Raw genomic sequence first — 16,830 nt, 5'->3', positions numbered from 1 at the left:
ACCATGACGACCGGGCACCGTGGCTCCCCCTTTCTACCCAGGCGAAAGGCGAGTTGCTGCGCACAGCCTGCTCTGCCCCAAGGAGCGACGGAGTACGACCCAGGGCACGCAGCGAGGCCCCTGGGCAGGCGCTAGAAAGCAGCAGACCCAGGACGGTCCGCCCGGGCTGTGAGCGCTCTCAGAGCCCAGGGCAGGGTCTCGACAGTCCCATCACCGCAATCACCACGGAGCAGAGGCTAAGACAGCTCAGGATAGAGGAGGCGCCAGGGAGATGGGTGGATGAGGACAAGGGGCGAAGGTCTAGATGCCCGGCAACTGCCCGCTGCCCGACACAACCCAACGCATTCCTTGCAATCGGGGACAGTGGGAGACTTCCTCTACTCTCTAGGTGCCCCCAGACCCAGGAATCTACCGAGCTCCAGAGGCTGCACACTTGCTGCCGAAGAGGCTGAACTGGGCTCTCCCGACCTGGTCTAAACTTCTGGCTTGCCTCCGGATAGGATTTTTCCCGTAACCCAATTAGAGAGGTAGAGAAGAGGGCAGCAAAAGATTGCCCTCCTCCATCCTGAACATCAGTGAGGGTCTCTGGGGAGAGGCACTCCTTGCCCCCTCCCCACCTCCAAGACTGGGAGAATCGCTGCAAGGAAGCTTCCTTGTACCTCCCCAAAGAATCCCCTACTCCATCAAAAAAAAAAATCCTTTGGCCCAAGCAACATCTGGAACAGAGAGCACAGCGCGTGGGAAGGTGGAGCCCAGCTCCCTGAAGGCAGAATACGATGGAAGGTTAGTGGCTTTCTCTCCCTTCTGGTCTCATCCTAGGCTCTGACTCACTGGTGCTGCAGAAATGGTGGGGTGGTGAAGTGGGACAGTGACTAAAGGCAGAAAGAAATTGTGCTGCCCAGAAGGGAGGATCTGTGGAAAGACCCCTGAGCTTCCAGTCAGAAGAGCTGGCTTTGAGTTGTCTGAAGAAGGTAACACAATCATTAATGTCCCCATTTTACAGACAAGAAAACTGAGGTACAGAAAAGCAAAGTGCTAGTCCAAGGTCACAGAGCTAATAAGTGTTAGAAGCTTCTGACTTCAGATACAATTCTCTCATTTACTGGTATGTCATATTGGACAAGGCCCCTCCCCTCACCAAGCCTCAGTTTCTTCTTTTGTAAAATGAGGGAAGGTACTAGATGATCCTCTAAGTTTCCTCTCGGCTCTGACATTCGATGTTCTTTCTTCCGAAGTCCCTTTCAGCCCTGGTATTATGCTCCACGTTCTAAGGTTCCTTTCAGCTCAGCTCTGACATTTTATAAGACGGTCATCCCCATTCTGACTTGGGTGGGTGGGTAGGCATGGTCTTGGGGATAATAGTTTCAGTTTCACTAATTTGGGGGGGGGATGAAGGGGAATAAGTAAGGTATTATGTAACTTAGAGCAGGAGGGTCTCCCCTAAGGCCCAAAATCATTTCCAAGACATCTTTTTAGCAATTGGTAGGTCTTAGAATTACTAGCATGCCTGTTCTGTGCAACTACAGAGTTTCCTTCCCCGAAGAAGGCTAGAGACAGCCCCTTGGGCCCTCAGACTGTGGGCATCCTAGGCAGAAGGCGGATTGCTTCATTTCTCCAGATCCAGGCTCAGCTTCCTCTCATAGACAGTGGGGAGGAGAGAAAAAATCCTTTAGCTAGGAATTAGGAGGGCTAAGAGTTCAACCGCAGTGGCTTACAATCAATCAATGAGCATTTATTAAACTTTGTGTGCCAGGCTCTGTGCTAGGAACTAGAGGGACAAAGCCAGAACAGCCTCTGTTTTTGAGGAATTTATATTCTGTCTGTATAATGGGCTGCTAGCATGTGGGTAAAGGGAAGGTTTTGAAAGATAAGGGGTACTTGAGCAAATTTGTAGACAGCAGAAAAGGGGCCAGGAGAGACTGAAAAAAAATGTGAGAAAAGGAATGATCAATGGGACAAAAGACAGAAGAAGAGGGGATGACGGGCACAATTAGAAGGCTTATCCTAGGCTAGGATCATCCCCTGAGGCTGGAATAAAGGGCTGGTGATGCAGAGTTTGTTAGGTATGCAGGAGAAGATTAGCTTGAAGAAGCATTTATGAAGTGTTTCCTATGTGCTAAGAATTGTAGATACAAACACAAAAGCAAAGACTGTCCCTTGCCCTCAAGGCTCTTACGCTCTAATGGAGGAGATAAGACATGGGGAAGCAGTGACCAGGGAGGTTTGATTTTGAAGGTCGCAGGGGTGGTCAGGTGAGTGAGTTGATCTTCCCTTTCTAGTAAAAGGGCAGCATTCATTTGATGATAGTTCCAGAAGTGGAAATGGGAAGGGGCAGGGAGGGCATACATATAGTGTGGCAGGGCAACTGAAAAGAAGACACTTTGCTGTTGGTGGTGACCAGTCATTTTTCAGTCACGTCTGATTCTTTGTGCCCCATTTGGGGGTTTTCTTGGCAACGATACAGGAGTGGTTTGCCATTTCCTTCTCCAGCTCATTTTACAGATGAGGAAACTGAGGCAAGATTCATAAGGAATAAGATATAGCATTGCTGGAGCTGGCTTAGATACAGTGAGCCAAGTGAGTCACTCACTATTAAGGCAGGTGTTCTCCTGCAGGAAAGATTAAGTCCTCCAGGGCATGGTTTGTGGTCTGAGGCCAGCTGCTGCATTAACTGGGGAGAAGATGGTAGCAAGTAAAGACGAGGGAGATGAGGGAGCTGGAGAAGATAACCTGTCTTTTCAGTAAAGTAGGAAGGGATATCATTTGATATGGAAGGTTGGGTTGGATGTGGGGACTTAAGGAGGGAAGAGAGGCTTTAGAAAAGCCACTTCATAGTCAATTAGGGAAGAATAAAAGGCCATGTTGTTGTTGAGTCGTTTTCCAGTTGTGTCCCACTGTCCATGACCCCATTGGGGGTTTTCTTGACACAGATACTGGAGTGGTTTGTAATTTCCTTCTCCAGCTCATTTTACAGATGAGGAAACTGAGGCAAACAGGGTTAAGGGACTCAAATGCCAGAGCCCAAATGGGGTGAGAGAGCATGAATTTGTAGGAGATACAGCCTGGAAGGTTTTGCTATTTCCTGCTACAGTCTGGCAGCTTGGATTGGAAAGGGTAGATGGAGGGCGTGGCCAAGAGATGAGGATCGATAGGGTGTAAATATCAGAAGAACAAGGAGTTAAGAGATTCAAGTATAGAGAATGGTGCCTAGTTCAACTGGTTAATTATGGGATCATTAGGGCTATCCCTAAATGGAGTGGACCGCATCAGAGGATGGTAAGTCTTCTGTCGATGGAGGTCTCTAAGCAGGAATAACTCATGGGGGATGTTGTAGAATCAGCTCCTATCTCCTCTATTCGAATATAAGCTCTTTGAGGGCAGGGACTGTCATTTTTGTCTTACTAGCCTAGCACCTAGCACAGTTCCTGGTGCACAGTAGGTGCTGAATAAATGCTTGATTGATGGATTCATTCATTAGTATGGTATAGTGAGAAGATCACTGGATTTGAAGTCCAAGGACCTGGGTTTAAATTCTGGCTCAGCTGTTAACCACCTGTGTGACCTTGTTCAAGTACCTTCTGCCCTCTGAGTCTCAGTTTACTCCTCTGTAAAATGAGACAGGATGATGTCTAAGATTCCTTCCCCCTCTGACGTTCTATACCAATGTTCTTAGGTTTCAGTTCTTAGCCTCAGTTCTCTCCTGTGGATACTCAGGCATTTAACCTGGATGACCTGTAAGTGCCTTCTCAGCTCTAACCTGTTATGCTCTTATGAAGTTCCCTCAGGGAAAGGAATCCAGGAATTCCTTCTTTGAAGGTTCTTGAAAATCTTAGCCCCTGCAGTCAGAACCTGGTCCTGATGGCTGATCACAGTCTCTTCCATTTCAGTGTGGTAGACTGTTTTTGTTTTTCTCTTTCCATGCTATAAAGAGGGGATAGAGGCTTACTGGGCTGGTCAGCGCCCTTAAGATGGGAAATTCTCTCTCCATTAATGAGGAAACTGAGCTATGGAACAGCAGAGTGACTATGGATTCATGCCATGGGGTGAGTCAGGGGCAGGGCTGGAAATAGAATCCTACCTTTTTCCCCACCCTACCTCCCTGCTTTCAATCCCCTGCTCCATCTCTGGCCTCCACTAGCGACATCAGAGCCCCTTGGCTGGCTCTCATTTGGAGCCCAAAGAAAGTCCTGGGGGTGCCACAGGATGGGACCAGCACTACCCCCAAAGCTGATTTCCCCCTTAGGAAGATGGAGAGGCTCAGCCAGAAGGACACTGCGCTTTGAGGAAGGAGGGTAGGCAGAGAGAAAGGCAGGGGGCAGCCAAAGGTTTCAGCTTCTTAGTTCAGAGCCTCCAAGTCGTGAAAAGCCACCTCTCACAGTGCTTGGAGGGGCTTCCTCTTTCTTGGTATCTCAGGGAGGCCCTGCAGCCCCTGGAAATACCCAAGGCAGCTTTTCCCTAGTGCTACAAAATGACCGGTTAGCAGCTTCCCTGGCGCTCCCGCACCTGGTCTTACTCCTTACAATCCAAGCACAAAGGAAATTCCCAGCCTTCCCCATGCCCACCCTCCACCCCCACTCTTCCTGTGCAAGGGGAAGGCCCTAGAAGCTAATTCAACTCAATTCAGCAAGAACTTTTATTATTATTATTAACATGGATAATGATAATAAGCACTTCAGGATTTGCAAAGTACTTTACATATTAACTCATTTGATTAGATTATTAAGGGTCTGGCACTGAGCCGGGCATTAGAGATGCAAAGACAAAAAAAAAAATAATCCTTGCTTTCAGTTCTCATGGCTGGAAACAACATGTGCATAGATGTCAATAAAAAATAAATAGTGATTCAAATCCGTCCTTAGACATTTGATGCTTCCTAGCTGTGTGACCCTGGGCAAGTCACTTAGCCCCGATTGCCTCACCAGAAAGAAAGAAAGAAAGAAAGAAAGAAAGAAAGAAAGAAAGAAAGAAAGAAAGAAAGAAAGAAAGAAAGAAAGAAAGAAAGGAAGGAAGGAAGGAAGAAATACTGAGAAATTTCAAGGTGAAGGAAGAGGAGGTTGTACTGGAGCTGAGCACTAGAAAGCTAGGGGTACCCCCAGGAGATGGAGGTGAAGAGGAAAAGCAGGTTGGGCAAGGAACAGGGCCTGGGTGCAAAGGAGCATAGATTTAAAGTGGGAAGGGACCGTGGACGCCATTGAGTCCAACCTCCTCATTTTACAGATGGAGAAACCGAGGCAGAGAGATGCTAAATAACCCCAGCTGGATGTCACTGGTAGTAACTACCTGAGGCAGAATTTGAATCCAGGTCTTCCTGACTCCAAGCCCAGCTCTTTGCCTGCTCTATCATTCAGCCAGCTTGCTCACAAGGTGTGGCGGGCTGCAGATCAGGGCTTGATTTAGTGTTTTGTGAATTGTCTACATTTAATACAGTTATAGGGGAAAATGTTAATAATGCAGATTAAACATAAAAGTATGTGTGTGCATTTTGCTTTGAGAGCTGGTGGTTAAACATTTCTCAGCACACCACTGTGCCTACTCCATCTAGGTGGTGCGGTGGCTAAAGTGCCAGGCCTGGAGTCAAGATCTGATTTCAAATCCAGCCTCAGACACTGACTGTGTGATTCTGGGCAAGTCACTTAACCTCTATTTGCCTCCATTTCCTCATCTGTAAAATGGGTATAATAATAGTACCTACTCCCCAGAGTTGTTGTGAGGATCAAATGAGATAATTATTGTCAAGTGCTTGGCACATAGCAAGTGCCATAGAAATGTTAGCTATTATTATCTCAAATTTGAGGTCTTCCAGAGATGGAGCTCTGCCCTGTTTTGAGTTCTGATGACTCAGTCTTCTCTGGCTAAATATCCCCAGTTCCTCCATGTGACATGGACTCAAGGCTATTCCCTGTGTGGGTTGTCCTCCCCTGGACATTCTTTAGCTCGTCACTGTCCTTCTACACCACGGGGCCCAGAAGGGTAAAAAAGGGCTTACTAAGTGGTTGTAGATGAGTCAAGCAAACAGGGCACCTGTGACCCACAATGGGATGAGCGGTGAAATGGGCGTCAGAGGAATGAGGTTCGAATCTCGCCCCTTGCGTACGACCTCTCCGAGTCTCAGTTTCCTCATCTGTAAAGTGAGGCAGTTGGATGAGATGACCTCTGTAGGACAACCTGACCAGAGTTTGGGAGCATGGTCAAGACAGGGTAAACGGTCAAGGTTATTCTGGGAAGCGGGGAAAGCCCCCACTCCTCTGGGCTGTAAGGTGTCTCTACCTAGCCACAGGGCCTGTTCTGTCTTCTCATGTGTCTGCCATCTTGACCGTCACATACTTCCTTGGTTCTAGAGGGAGCCACCCAACCTGGCAATGACTCATCCTTGGCCAACGATGAGAACGGCACCCAAGGGCCCTCTCCCGGGAACCTCACCTTCTCCTCCTACTACCAGCACTCCTGGCCCGTGGCGGCCGTGTTTATCATGGCCTACGTCCTCATCTTCCTCATGTGCCTGGTGGGAAATAGCCTTGTCTGCTTTATTGTGGTGAAGAGCAGGCAGATGAGGACGGTCACCAACATGTTCCTTCTGAACCTGGCTGTCAGCGACCTGCTGGTGGGTGTCTTCTGCATGCCCACCACCCTCGTGGACAACTTGATCACAGGTGAGTGAGGATGGCGGGGCATCTGGAGGGTGGAGTGATGAGGGGTCGGGGTCCATGAGAGAGGGCTAGTATTGAGGAAGGGGGGTCAGGAGCTGTCGAGTTTGACCATGGCTGGGGAACACGAAGACAGAATCTTGGGATTTACAGTTGGAAGGCACCATAGAGAGCATCTTCTCCCATCCTTTCATTGAACAGATGATGAAGCTCAAGTGCAGGTCTGCTAGATACCCCTTCTGTCCCCTCCTGCACCCTCACTCCATAAACTCTAGTAGCTCCCTATTACCTCCAGGATCAAATATCAACTTTTCTGTTCGACCCTTCATAACTTGGCTCCTTCCTACCCTCCCAGTCTTCTTACTCTTGACTCCCTTCACAAGGTCTGTGATGCAGCCGGAGAGAACTCTTGGCCGTTCCTTGCTCACAACACTTCCATTTTCCATCTTCCATCTTCCATCTTTGCGTCGGCTGTGGCCCATTTGCTCCTGGAACATCCTGCTTCCTGGTTGCCTGCGAGACTCAGCTCAGATCCCTCCTTCTCCAGGAGGTCTCTTCTGTTTCCACCATTCCACCTCCCCTCTGAGCTTGCTTCCTATTTATTTTGTATGTATCTTGTACATACATCGCTGTTAGACTGTAAGTCCTTGCGGGCAGGGACTGTTTTTGCCTTTCTTTTTATTCCTAGTGCTTAGCACAGTGCCAGGCATACAGCAAGCACTTAATAAATGCTTGTTAACTGACTAACACAGGAAGCATTTGAGAGAACATAGGACTTGGAATCAGGAGACCTGAGTTTGAATCCTGCCTCTGACACTAGCTGGTGACCGGGGGTGAATCCTTTCCCTTCCTCTTCAGAGTGAGAGTGTTAGACTAGCTTGAACTGCCCTGTAGCCTGTCCATCCCCGACTCTCCCGTCCTGCAAGATTCTTGATCTTAGCCAGGACAAGATATGAGGGGAAGACGTGCCATCTGGCCTCTCATGTTGGTTCCTGTCATCTTGGGGTTCTTTGAGCAAGTGTGACGTGCCAACAGATGCTTGGATTATGGAGACCCCTAGAGGTACAATCACAAACACTTCAGACCTGCGGGCCAATGCTGGAGAATCCACACAGTGTTGGGGCATCACGGCGGGGATGGCTCTGAGACAGGGAAGGGCAGTCTTGGCACTCATGCCAGAGATGACACATGGCTGATTCTGAATAGCATCCACACTGCTGGTTCAATTAACAGCATGGAAAGGCATTCATCTTCTCTAAAGGGAGGTAGGGAAGGAATAAGCATTTTAGAAGTGCCTACTGTATGTCAGGCACTGTGCAGAGTGCTTCACAGATATTATCTCACAACAACCCTGGGAAGTAGGTAATATGATTATCTCCATTTTACAGTTGAGGAAACTGAGGCAGACAAAAGTTAAATGACTTTGCCCAGGTTCACACAGCTAGTTAGTATCTGAGGCTACATTTGAACTCAGATCCTCCTAACTCTCAGCCTCTATCCCTCTGTCCACTGTACTACCTAGCTGCCTCTAAACTTTTAACTAATTCAATTTATCGATCTAAAAAGCACTCATTAAGCACCCATTGTCTGTAAGATTCCCCTGACTATGTGACCCAAAGAAAAGTCACAACTTTTGATTGCCTCTAAGACCAAAAGTTGCAAAACAAGGGGTTGATCTATATTGGGGGAGGAGTCCTCATTAGGGCCCCCTTATATCAGTGAAATCCCAGACCTGGCCCATATATAAGGCATTAGGCAAGCCCCTCCCCTTTTCTAGGCCTCAGTGTATGCCTCTATAGATGGGCTGGGACTTATGATAAAAAATGTTATCCTCATCCAGAGAAAAAACTGATAGGTTCTGAATGCGGATTGAAGCATACCGTTTTTTAAATTTTATTTTTGTGGTGTTTTTTAGGTCTGTGTTTTCTTTCACAACATGACTAATATGAAAGTATTTTTTGCATGACTGCACATGTATAACCTATATAAAATTGCTTGCTGTCTTAGGGAATGGAGAGGAGTGGGAGGGAGGGAGAGAATTTGAAACTCAGAATTGTTAAAAAATGAATGTTAAAAATTATCTTTACATGTAATCAGAAAAAATATTCTTCAAAAATGTAATTGGGTTGGATGCAATCTAATATCTCTTCCAGCTCTAATTTGATGAACCTTTGAGTTACTCTGTGCCCTAATTAATCAATCAACAAACGTTTATTAAGTGCCTATTTCAGCCTGGCCCTGAGCTAAGTGGGGATTCATTTTTTATTTTATTTTTAAATTTTTAGGCAATTGGGGTTAAGTGACTTGCCCTGGGTCATACAGCTAGTAAGTGTCAAGCATTTGGGCTGAGCATGGATTTGAACTCAGGTCCTCCTGACTTCACGGCCTGTGCTCTATCCACTGCCCCACCTGGCCGCCCTCTAAGTGGGGGTTCAAAAAGAAACCAGACGGTCCCTGCTCTCAGTGTTGTTATCTACATATCTATCTTATTCCCCAGGAAGGCTTTTGTCGTTCAGTCTTGGTCTGATTCTTTGTGACCCCATTTGAGCTTTTCTTGGCAAAGACACTGGAGTGGTTTGCCATTCCCTTCTCCAGCTCATTTTACAGATGAGGAAACTGAGGCAAACAGGATTAAGTGACTTGCCCAGGGTCACACAGCTAGAAAGTATCTAAAGATGAATTTGAGATCTTCCTGACTCCAGGCCCAGCACTCTATCCACTGTATCACCTAGCTGCCCCACCTAGCAGGCTACAGAGATCTAGAGATCAAAACTTCATCCTGTTTAAAGTTGGGCTCTCTCCAGCCCTTCACACCATGCTCCATATACACTAATAAATGGAGCTGACCCTGCTCGTCTTTGTGCTTTGCCCTTTGGGAACTCATCTTCTTAGTCTTTTTGGCCCAGCCTTCGAGCCTGGGAAGACCTGACTAGGCAAGCTACCAAGTAGGGGCATGGTTAGCTTTCCTTGAGAACTGATGAAGCCACAAACGAGGGGAGAGATAGATGCAGGCTGGGGCTTGTGTTCTGCTCTCCATCCCGTGGAAGGTTAGGGCAGAACCAGAGCCGTAACTAGAGAGTCTGGTGGCCCAGGCAAGGAATACCAAACCTGCCAACAGCCAAAAGCACAAAATTCACCTTTTAAAGCTGCCAGGGAGGCCAGGTGGGGAGGTGGGAGGGAGCCTTCTGGAAAGTTTGCTTTCTGACTATTCATGCAAACCAAGGGCTAAGCTCAGTTCCTTTATTTTTCTGAAGGAATGTCCTTTAATTTTGCCTTGGGCAAAGCTCTGGTCACCCCACTCTGTCCTTGTTCCTCCTTCCTTTTCAAAGGAGACCAATGATGTCATCAGGCTCTCGTTAGGGCTCCAAGCAGAGCAAAGAACTAGTTTCATGAGAGGCCGAGGGCAGATGTTTTTTCAGCTTTCTGTAACCTGTCCTTGTTATTTCTGGCGTCCCAGTCTTGTCTCTCCAGTGAGATGGGACAAGTTCTCCAGTGAGGGGGAACCGCTCTGTCCTGCTCTGAGCCTGTCCCACCCACAGCAGCCTCTTTCACTTTCAATTACCAGCATTGTTAGGCAATCTTTCCTTTTACTCAACTTAAATTGGTCTCTTCAGGCTCAATCTCCCCAGCTCCTCTTAAAAGAAACAAACAAACAAAAAAACTAGACATGATTTCTTGTGGATGATTTCTGGGTTACCATCCCAACCCTGCTCCCGTGCCAGTCTGCTGCTGACGCTCCTGGTTCCCTTCCCCATGATGCTCCACTGCCCACTGTGCAATGCCCTCCCTAACCCGCAGCCCTGGAACTCAGCACAACCTGCAGGTCTGGTCTGGTCAGGCCAGAGGACAACAGGCAACCAAAAGTGGAGAGATGGGAACGTCCCAGGGTCTGGAGCCAGATCCCCACCTCGCTCCACCACTTACTACCTGCATGACTCTGGGCAAACCACTTTCTGGATCTCAGTTCCCACAGCTATAAAGCGGGGCAGTTGTTACGGGGGATCTCCGAGTTCCTCTAAATCTGTGAGCCTATGACTCATCTACCTCATTGTAAACAGTGTGTTGTCTATCATAGCGTGGCCTAGGTCACTTTAGCCTTTGGCCACCCTGTTACACCATACTCCTACTGAGCTTGCCAGCCACTAGGACCCCCTGATCTTTTTCTCATGAATTATTGTTTAGTCACATTCCCTATTTCTTGCATTTGCTTGGTTCATTTTATGACTCCCCAGTGTAGGACTTTACATGTGACTTGCTCAGGGTCACACAGCTAGTGTGTCTGAGGTAGGATTTGAACATAGGAAGATGAGTCTTCCTGATTGCAAGACCAGCACTCTATCCACTGTGCTACCTAGAGGCCCACTGATCTTTATTAAAGATCGTTATAACTGATTCGACCCAGTACCCATAGGGTTATAGATCTACAATGGGAAGGGACCTCTGAGTCCATCTAGTACAATCTTCTCATTTTATAGATGAGAAAACTGAGGCCTACGGGGCTTAGTACCTTCTATAAGGTCACCCAGGTAGTAAGCATCAAGGGTGGGACTTGAACCCAAGTCCTCTGACCTCACATCTGTCCACTTTAGCACACTGCTTCCTTCTAATCCACTGAGGTCTTTCTGGACTCCTACCCTGTGGTTCAACGTATTAGCCATCTGTCTCAGTTCCTTCCTTCCCTTTGTACCTCCCTGAGATCTGTTTCCTTTTCTGTAAAATGGGGAGGGGGGAGAGAGACTTAGACTAGATGGTTTCTGCGGCCCCCTCCAGCTCTAAAATCCACACTCCTCTCTGCCATTCCAGGTTGGCCATTCGATAACATCACGTGCAAAATAAGTGGTCTGGTCCAAGGCATGTCAGTTTCAGCCTCCATCTTCACCCTGGTCGCTATTGCTGTGGAAAGGTGAGTAGGTTGGGCGACCCATAGCTCTAACCCCCAAAATGCAACCCCTTGATGAATCTTTGAGAAACCCCTTGATGAACCCCTTGAGGAAAGACTGCCACTGGGGTCCAGAGGCCAGGCTTCATCAGATCCTTGTGTTTCATGAGGCTCTGTGATTCCTGTGGTCTGGGGGAGCTGCCAGTGAGGAAATGCTAATGACCAATGTAATTTGGCATCTGCTCCAAAGTTTACAACTGTAGAGAATTGTCTGGGGCCTCAAGAGGTTCAATGACTTGCCCAGGATCAGGGTTCTAGAGCTGAATGGGACCCACTCATATTACAGATCAAGAAACTGAGGCCCAAGAGAAATGGAATGAACTGCACACATGAAAACACACATCAGTAGTAGGAATAGGAACTGAATTGGGGTCCTCAGACCCCAAATCCAATATTCTTTCCACTGAATCACACAAAAGAAAGCCAGCCATTTAAAAATTGTGTTCATGGCAAGAGTGCCTTGATGTGGTTAGTGGTGAGTAAAGAGGGTTTGAGTTCTGGTTTTCGATGGGCAGGAGTATAATAGCAGTCAAATCTCTGATCTTAGGGGAGGGATGATGGCATGGGGATGGGGATAGGGATGGAGATGAGGATGAAGATGGGGATGAGGATGGGGATGGAGATAGGGATGGGGATGAGGATAAAGATGGGGATGAGGATGGGGATGGAGATGAGGACGAAGATGGAGATGGAGATGAGGATGGGATGGGGATGAGAATGAAGATGGAGATGGGGATGGGATGGAGATGACAACCATTACTCCCACCACCACCACTACCATTATAACTGACATTTACCTGGTACTTTAAGGTTGACCAAAGTGCTAAAAGGACCAACCCATTTCAGTGTTATTGTGAGAAAAGCTGCTTGTGAGCCTTGAAGGGCAGATAAAAAGGTGAACAATTATCTTTGTTGCTCTTTGGGTGTCGCCACCCCACTGTTCCCATTTCTCCCTCTGCACAGGTTCCGCTGCATTGTCCATCCCTTCCGCCAGAAGCTGACCCTGAGGAAGGCCCTGGTCACCATCACCATCATCTGGGTCCTAGCGCTGATCATCATGTGTCCGTCAGCCATCACTCTGACCGTCACTCAGGAGGAGCACCATTTCATGGTGGACGCCCAGAACCGCTTGTACCCCCTTTTCTCCTGCTGGGAGGCCTGGCCTGAGAAGGGCATGAGGAAGATCTACACCACGGTCCTCTTCTCCCACATCTACGTGGCCCCGCTGGCCCTGCTCGTCATCATGTACACCCGCATTGCTTTCAAGCTCTTCAAGTCCCGCAACCCCCAGCCTGATGAGGCAGCCATGGAGAGGCAGCGCATGTCCCGGAGGAAGGCCAAGGTGGTACACATGCTCATCGTAGTAGCCCTGTTCTTCACTCTCTCCTGGCTCCCGCTATGGTGCCTGCTGCTCCTCACCGACTATGGCCACCTGAGCGGAGCAGCAGCTATACCTACTCAGCGTCTACATCTTCCCCTTCGCTCACTGGCTAGCCTTCTTCAACAGCAGCGCCAACCCCATCATCTATGGCTATTTCAACAGGAATTTCCGCAGAGGCTTTCGGGCCGCCTTTCAGACCCGGCTTTGCTCCCTCGAGTGGGGAAATCACAGGGAAGCCTACTCTGAGAGGCCCGGTAGACTCTTGGCTGGGGCCCTGCACAACCGGATCTTTGTGGAGATGCAGCCCAGTGATTCAGCCCTGCCCACTGAGTCAGGCCAGAGTGGCGATGTCCAGAGGATGGGACGCCTCCCCCTGCAGAGTGGTTGGATGGCCCATTGCCAGCTGGCCAAGGAAGGTCTGGATGGTCAAGGCTGTTCCCACGTCCCCCTCAGTATCCCAGCTTGGGATATCTGAGGTAAATAGCAGCAGCTGGCAGCCAGTAGCAGCAGAGACCCTTTGGGTTTGACAGATTTGAACGGAAACGTGTTGATAATAACAACTCACATCTCCACAGTGCTCTAAGGTTAACAAAATGCTTTCCTCCCAACTGCCCTGTGAGGTAGCTTGGAAGTACATTGTGGATACCAAGCTAAAAGAGATATTTGATTGTACCTTCTTGGGGGACAGCCTAGCCCCTTTGTTGTAGGTTACACAGTACCCTACATGCCACCCTTTTGTATTGGGTCTCTTCATGACAGTATTCTATCTCATCTTTACAGAAGCAGAGAGTCTTGGAGAGGTGAACAGCTTTGCCCAAAGATACACCCTCAGCATTGGAGCTGAGATTCAAGCCCAGGTCTCCTGACTTAAGGTTGGAGCTTAATTCCTCCGCAATAAGGTGAACTCAGCCACCTCTGCCATACCAGTGCCACCTGGTCTGGGGGTCCAGAGAATGTGCTGAGGTTTCCAGGTTGTCCAGTTGAGGCTAGAGAAAGGAGGAGGGATCTAGCTCTGCTCTGACCCCCATAACCAGAGCTATTGTCGGACGTTGCACCTGGCCATTGGAAGGGAAAGACCAGTACAACCACTTGCTCTCAGGAATAGTGTGGTATTTCTGTTTAGGCTTTCAAAATTTTTGGTTGGGAGGAAAGGGGAATTGTCTTAACTCCCTTAGAATCTTTGAAGCTCCTTGGGGCTACAGCCATTCCCGTAATCTGGGCCTTTTCTTGCAAATCCCTGGGCTTTGGCAGCATATCAGCCAGCTAGACTTCCGTCCTGGTGCCTACACACCATCTTTAGAAAGTCTCTGAAGGACTGATGACCTAATAATCCATCCTGGATTGTGCCCAAGGTCTGCTCTAAGGAGAAACACAGGAATTTCCTCGTCTACTCCCATCATCCTCAGCCTGGCATTAGAGCTAAGACATCCTGTTTGTACTTCTAAGGGGATTTTTCTCCCAGGAGGGTTTCACTGATGGGTTTCAATTTAACAAACATTTATTATTCAACTGAACCAACATTTATTGAATGCCTGATGTGCAAAGCAATGAGAGACATGAAGGTTTATTTTTTTAAAAAAAAAGGCCCTGGCCTCAAGGACTTTACACCTTCATCCAGGCAGAGTCCCAGGATGGGGGGCATAGATCCGTGTTTTTGAAGAAAGTAAGGCCTCAATTAACTGGAACCATTAATTTATCTGCATTTAACTTTGTGAAGAGAAAATTTTAAAAAATTGAAATTAGAGAATTATACTCAATATTTCAGGGGCCTGTGATTTGGTCATAGGGTCTCTTTTTACTTTTTCCAGATATTTACTTGTTCCAGGACTTAGTAGATATGTTCATGAGCTGCCAAAGTCAAAATACTTAGCACCTGGTGGTGAGAGGTCTAGTGTGGACCCTCTCTGGACTTAGGTGGGCTGGTCCTCAGAAAACAGACTACAGCCTCTCCCTAGGCCTACACTCAAAGCTTTCCCAACTTGGTGGCTTTTTCAGACGGTTCAGCAAACTCATGTGGGTTTAACAACCCACTTCCAAAGCCTCAGACTGTCCAAGGTTCTCTCTACCATCTGGTAAGTTTTCAGAGTAGAACTTTACAGGAGGTTGAGAAATTTAATCCAAACAATAGGTCCACAGGGTGTCTTGGGGAGACCCAGTTTTGAAGGATCACCTACCATTTCTCCACCTGCAGTCCTGGAGACTGGTTGGTTGGTGGTGTGCAGATTGGTGACCATGGAGCCCTGGTAAGAGCCTCCATGAGCCGCCTGTGGGCCAGTCATGATATTCACCATGCTTTGCTTCCACAGGTAGGAAAGTGGACTTGGGCACTGGAGAAAGATTCTTAACCATTTTGTTTTTCTGCTTTGGCTAAAAGCTCCCTGAACTAGAACCCTCCTTCTCCAAGCTTCCAGGTTTGGGGAGGCTGGGAGGTACTACTTTCTCATGTGAACCATTAATATGCATGATATCTATGAGCCCAGGGGCCTGGCCTAGCAAGGGCTTGCTATGCTGAGGTCATCCCTGGAAGGGGGATTGGACATGTTCTGCTTGGCCCCCAAGAACAGAGCCAGGAATGGTGGGGAGGTATAGGCTGCTTTGAGCTTCATGGGAGGAAAACTTTCTGACAATTTAGGGCTGCCCCAAAAGAAAAGTGGGCTATTGAGGGAAGTGAGTTCCCAGTCCCTGGAGCTCTTCAAGGGAAGGCCAGATGACTCCTTGGATATGTTTTGGCAGGGACTTTTATTCAGGGAGGGGTTCAGAAATGGCCCCTGTACTACCTTCAGAGATTCTGTGATTCTGTCATCCCTCAGAAAGAGGAAAGCTATTTGTGAATTAGTTTCTTGTGCCCTATAACCCTTGGGAGAAGGCCTATGTCATTCATCTTTTCCCCTTTTATGAAGTACATTATTTGACATACAAAAGTCTCCTTCCCAAGTCTCTATCACAGTTATGCTTCATGTGAAAGGGGACTGGGAACTAGCTGTTTATTCATAGACCTAGTTCAGGGCTTTAAAAATAGGGCAGAGGAAAAGTCAGCTCAGGGCTCCCTCTGCCCTCTCTGCCCGGCTGGGATGGGGCCCAAGACTCCAGCTGCTTTGCTTTGGACCTTAACTTTTTTTTTTTTAAGCAGCTCCCACCTCCTTCCATCTTAATGAAGGAGATGATGGTGGGGTCCTGGTAAGAGTAATGCCTTTAGAATCAGAGGCCTGGCTTCCAATCCTGATCTGCTCCCTTTATTCACTGTGGGACCCTGGGTATGTCCCTTCCCTGGGCCTTCATTACCTCTTTGCAAAATGAGCAGATTATTTAAATTTAGGAGTCATTAGACCCCTGAATGAGTACATTTCAGAGGCCTATGAACTTGGATGGGAAAAAAAAATCACATCTTTCCTTTTATTAAACTCTAATGGAGATTCAGCATTTCCTTTAATTATGAATGTAGGAAGCAAACCATAGTCGTGTGAGATTTCACCAGACTGCCGAAGGGGTCCATGACACAGACAGGGTTAAGAACATCTTCAAGGTCACAGTTACAAATTCTGTGATAACTACCCACCAGCGGTCACCAAACTGCCCCTGGGCATCTGCTCAACCAAACGTACCTGGTACTGCCATGGCAGCAAAAGAAACTCTATGTTCCAGCTGTGGACTAGCTCATCCTAAGGCTCGTTCCCTAGAGTCTGCACAAGGTGTCTTCTGTTGTATTTGGAAGGAAGCAAAGAAAGAAGGGAGAAAGGAAGGAGGGAACAAGGAAGAAAGAAAGGAAAAGGGAAGGAAGGAGGGAATGAGGGAGGAAGAAAGGAAAAGGAAAGGAAGGAAGGAGGGAGGGAGGTAGAAAAGAGGGAAGGAAGGAAGGAAGGAGGGAG

At 48.0% G+C, this 16,830-nt stretch overlaps 1 protein-coding gene across 1 annotated transcript; it reads left to right on the top strand.

The window, feature by feature from the left end:
* Window positions 1-6,334: 6,334 nt before the first annotated feature.
* NPFFR1 (neuropeptide FF receptor 1) lies at window positions 6,335-15,283 on the top strand (the record flags this gene model as incomplete). The annotated part of the gene is given in 4 exon segments (XM_020975186.2): window positions 6,335-6,650; window positions 11,448-11,547; window positions 12,547-13,021; window positions 13,023-15,283. Coding segments are annotated over 4 exon segments (1,308 nt in total), but the record flags the coding sequence as incomplete, so codon positions are not given.
* Between the last annotated feature and the right edge of the window lie 1,547 nt (window positions 15,284-16,830).

Source organism: Phascolarctos cinereus, unplaced genomic scaffold (assembly GCF_003287225.1).
Source record: "Phascolarctos cinereus isolate Bilbo 61053 unplaced genomic scaffold, phaCin_HiC Scaffold_3;HRSCAF=262, whole genome shotgun sequence".
NCBI classification, from domain to species: domain Eukaryota; kingdom Metazoa; phylum Chordata; class Mammalia; order Diprotodontia; family Phascolarctidae; genus Phascolarctos; species Phascolarctos cinereus.
This window is presented reverse-complemented; position numbering and strand designations above follow the sequence as displayed.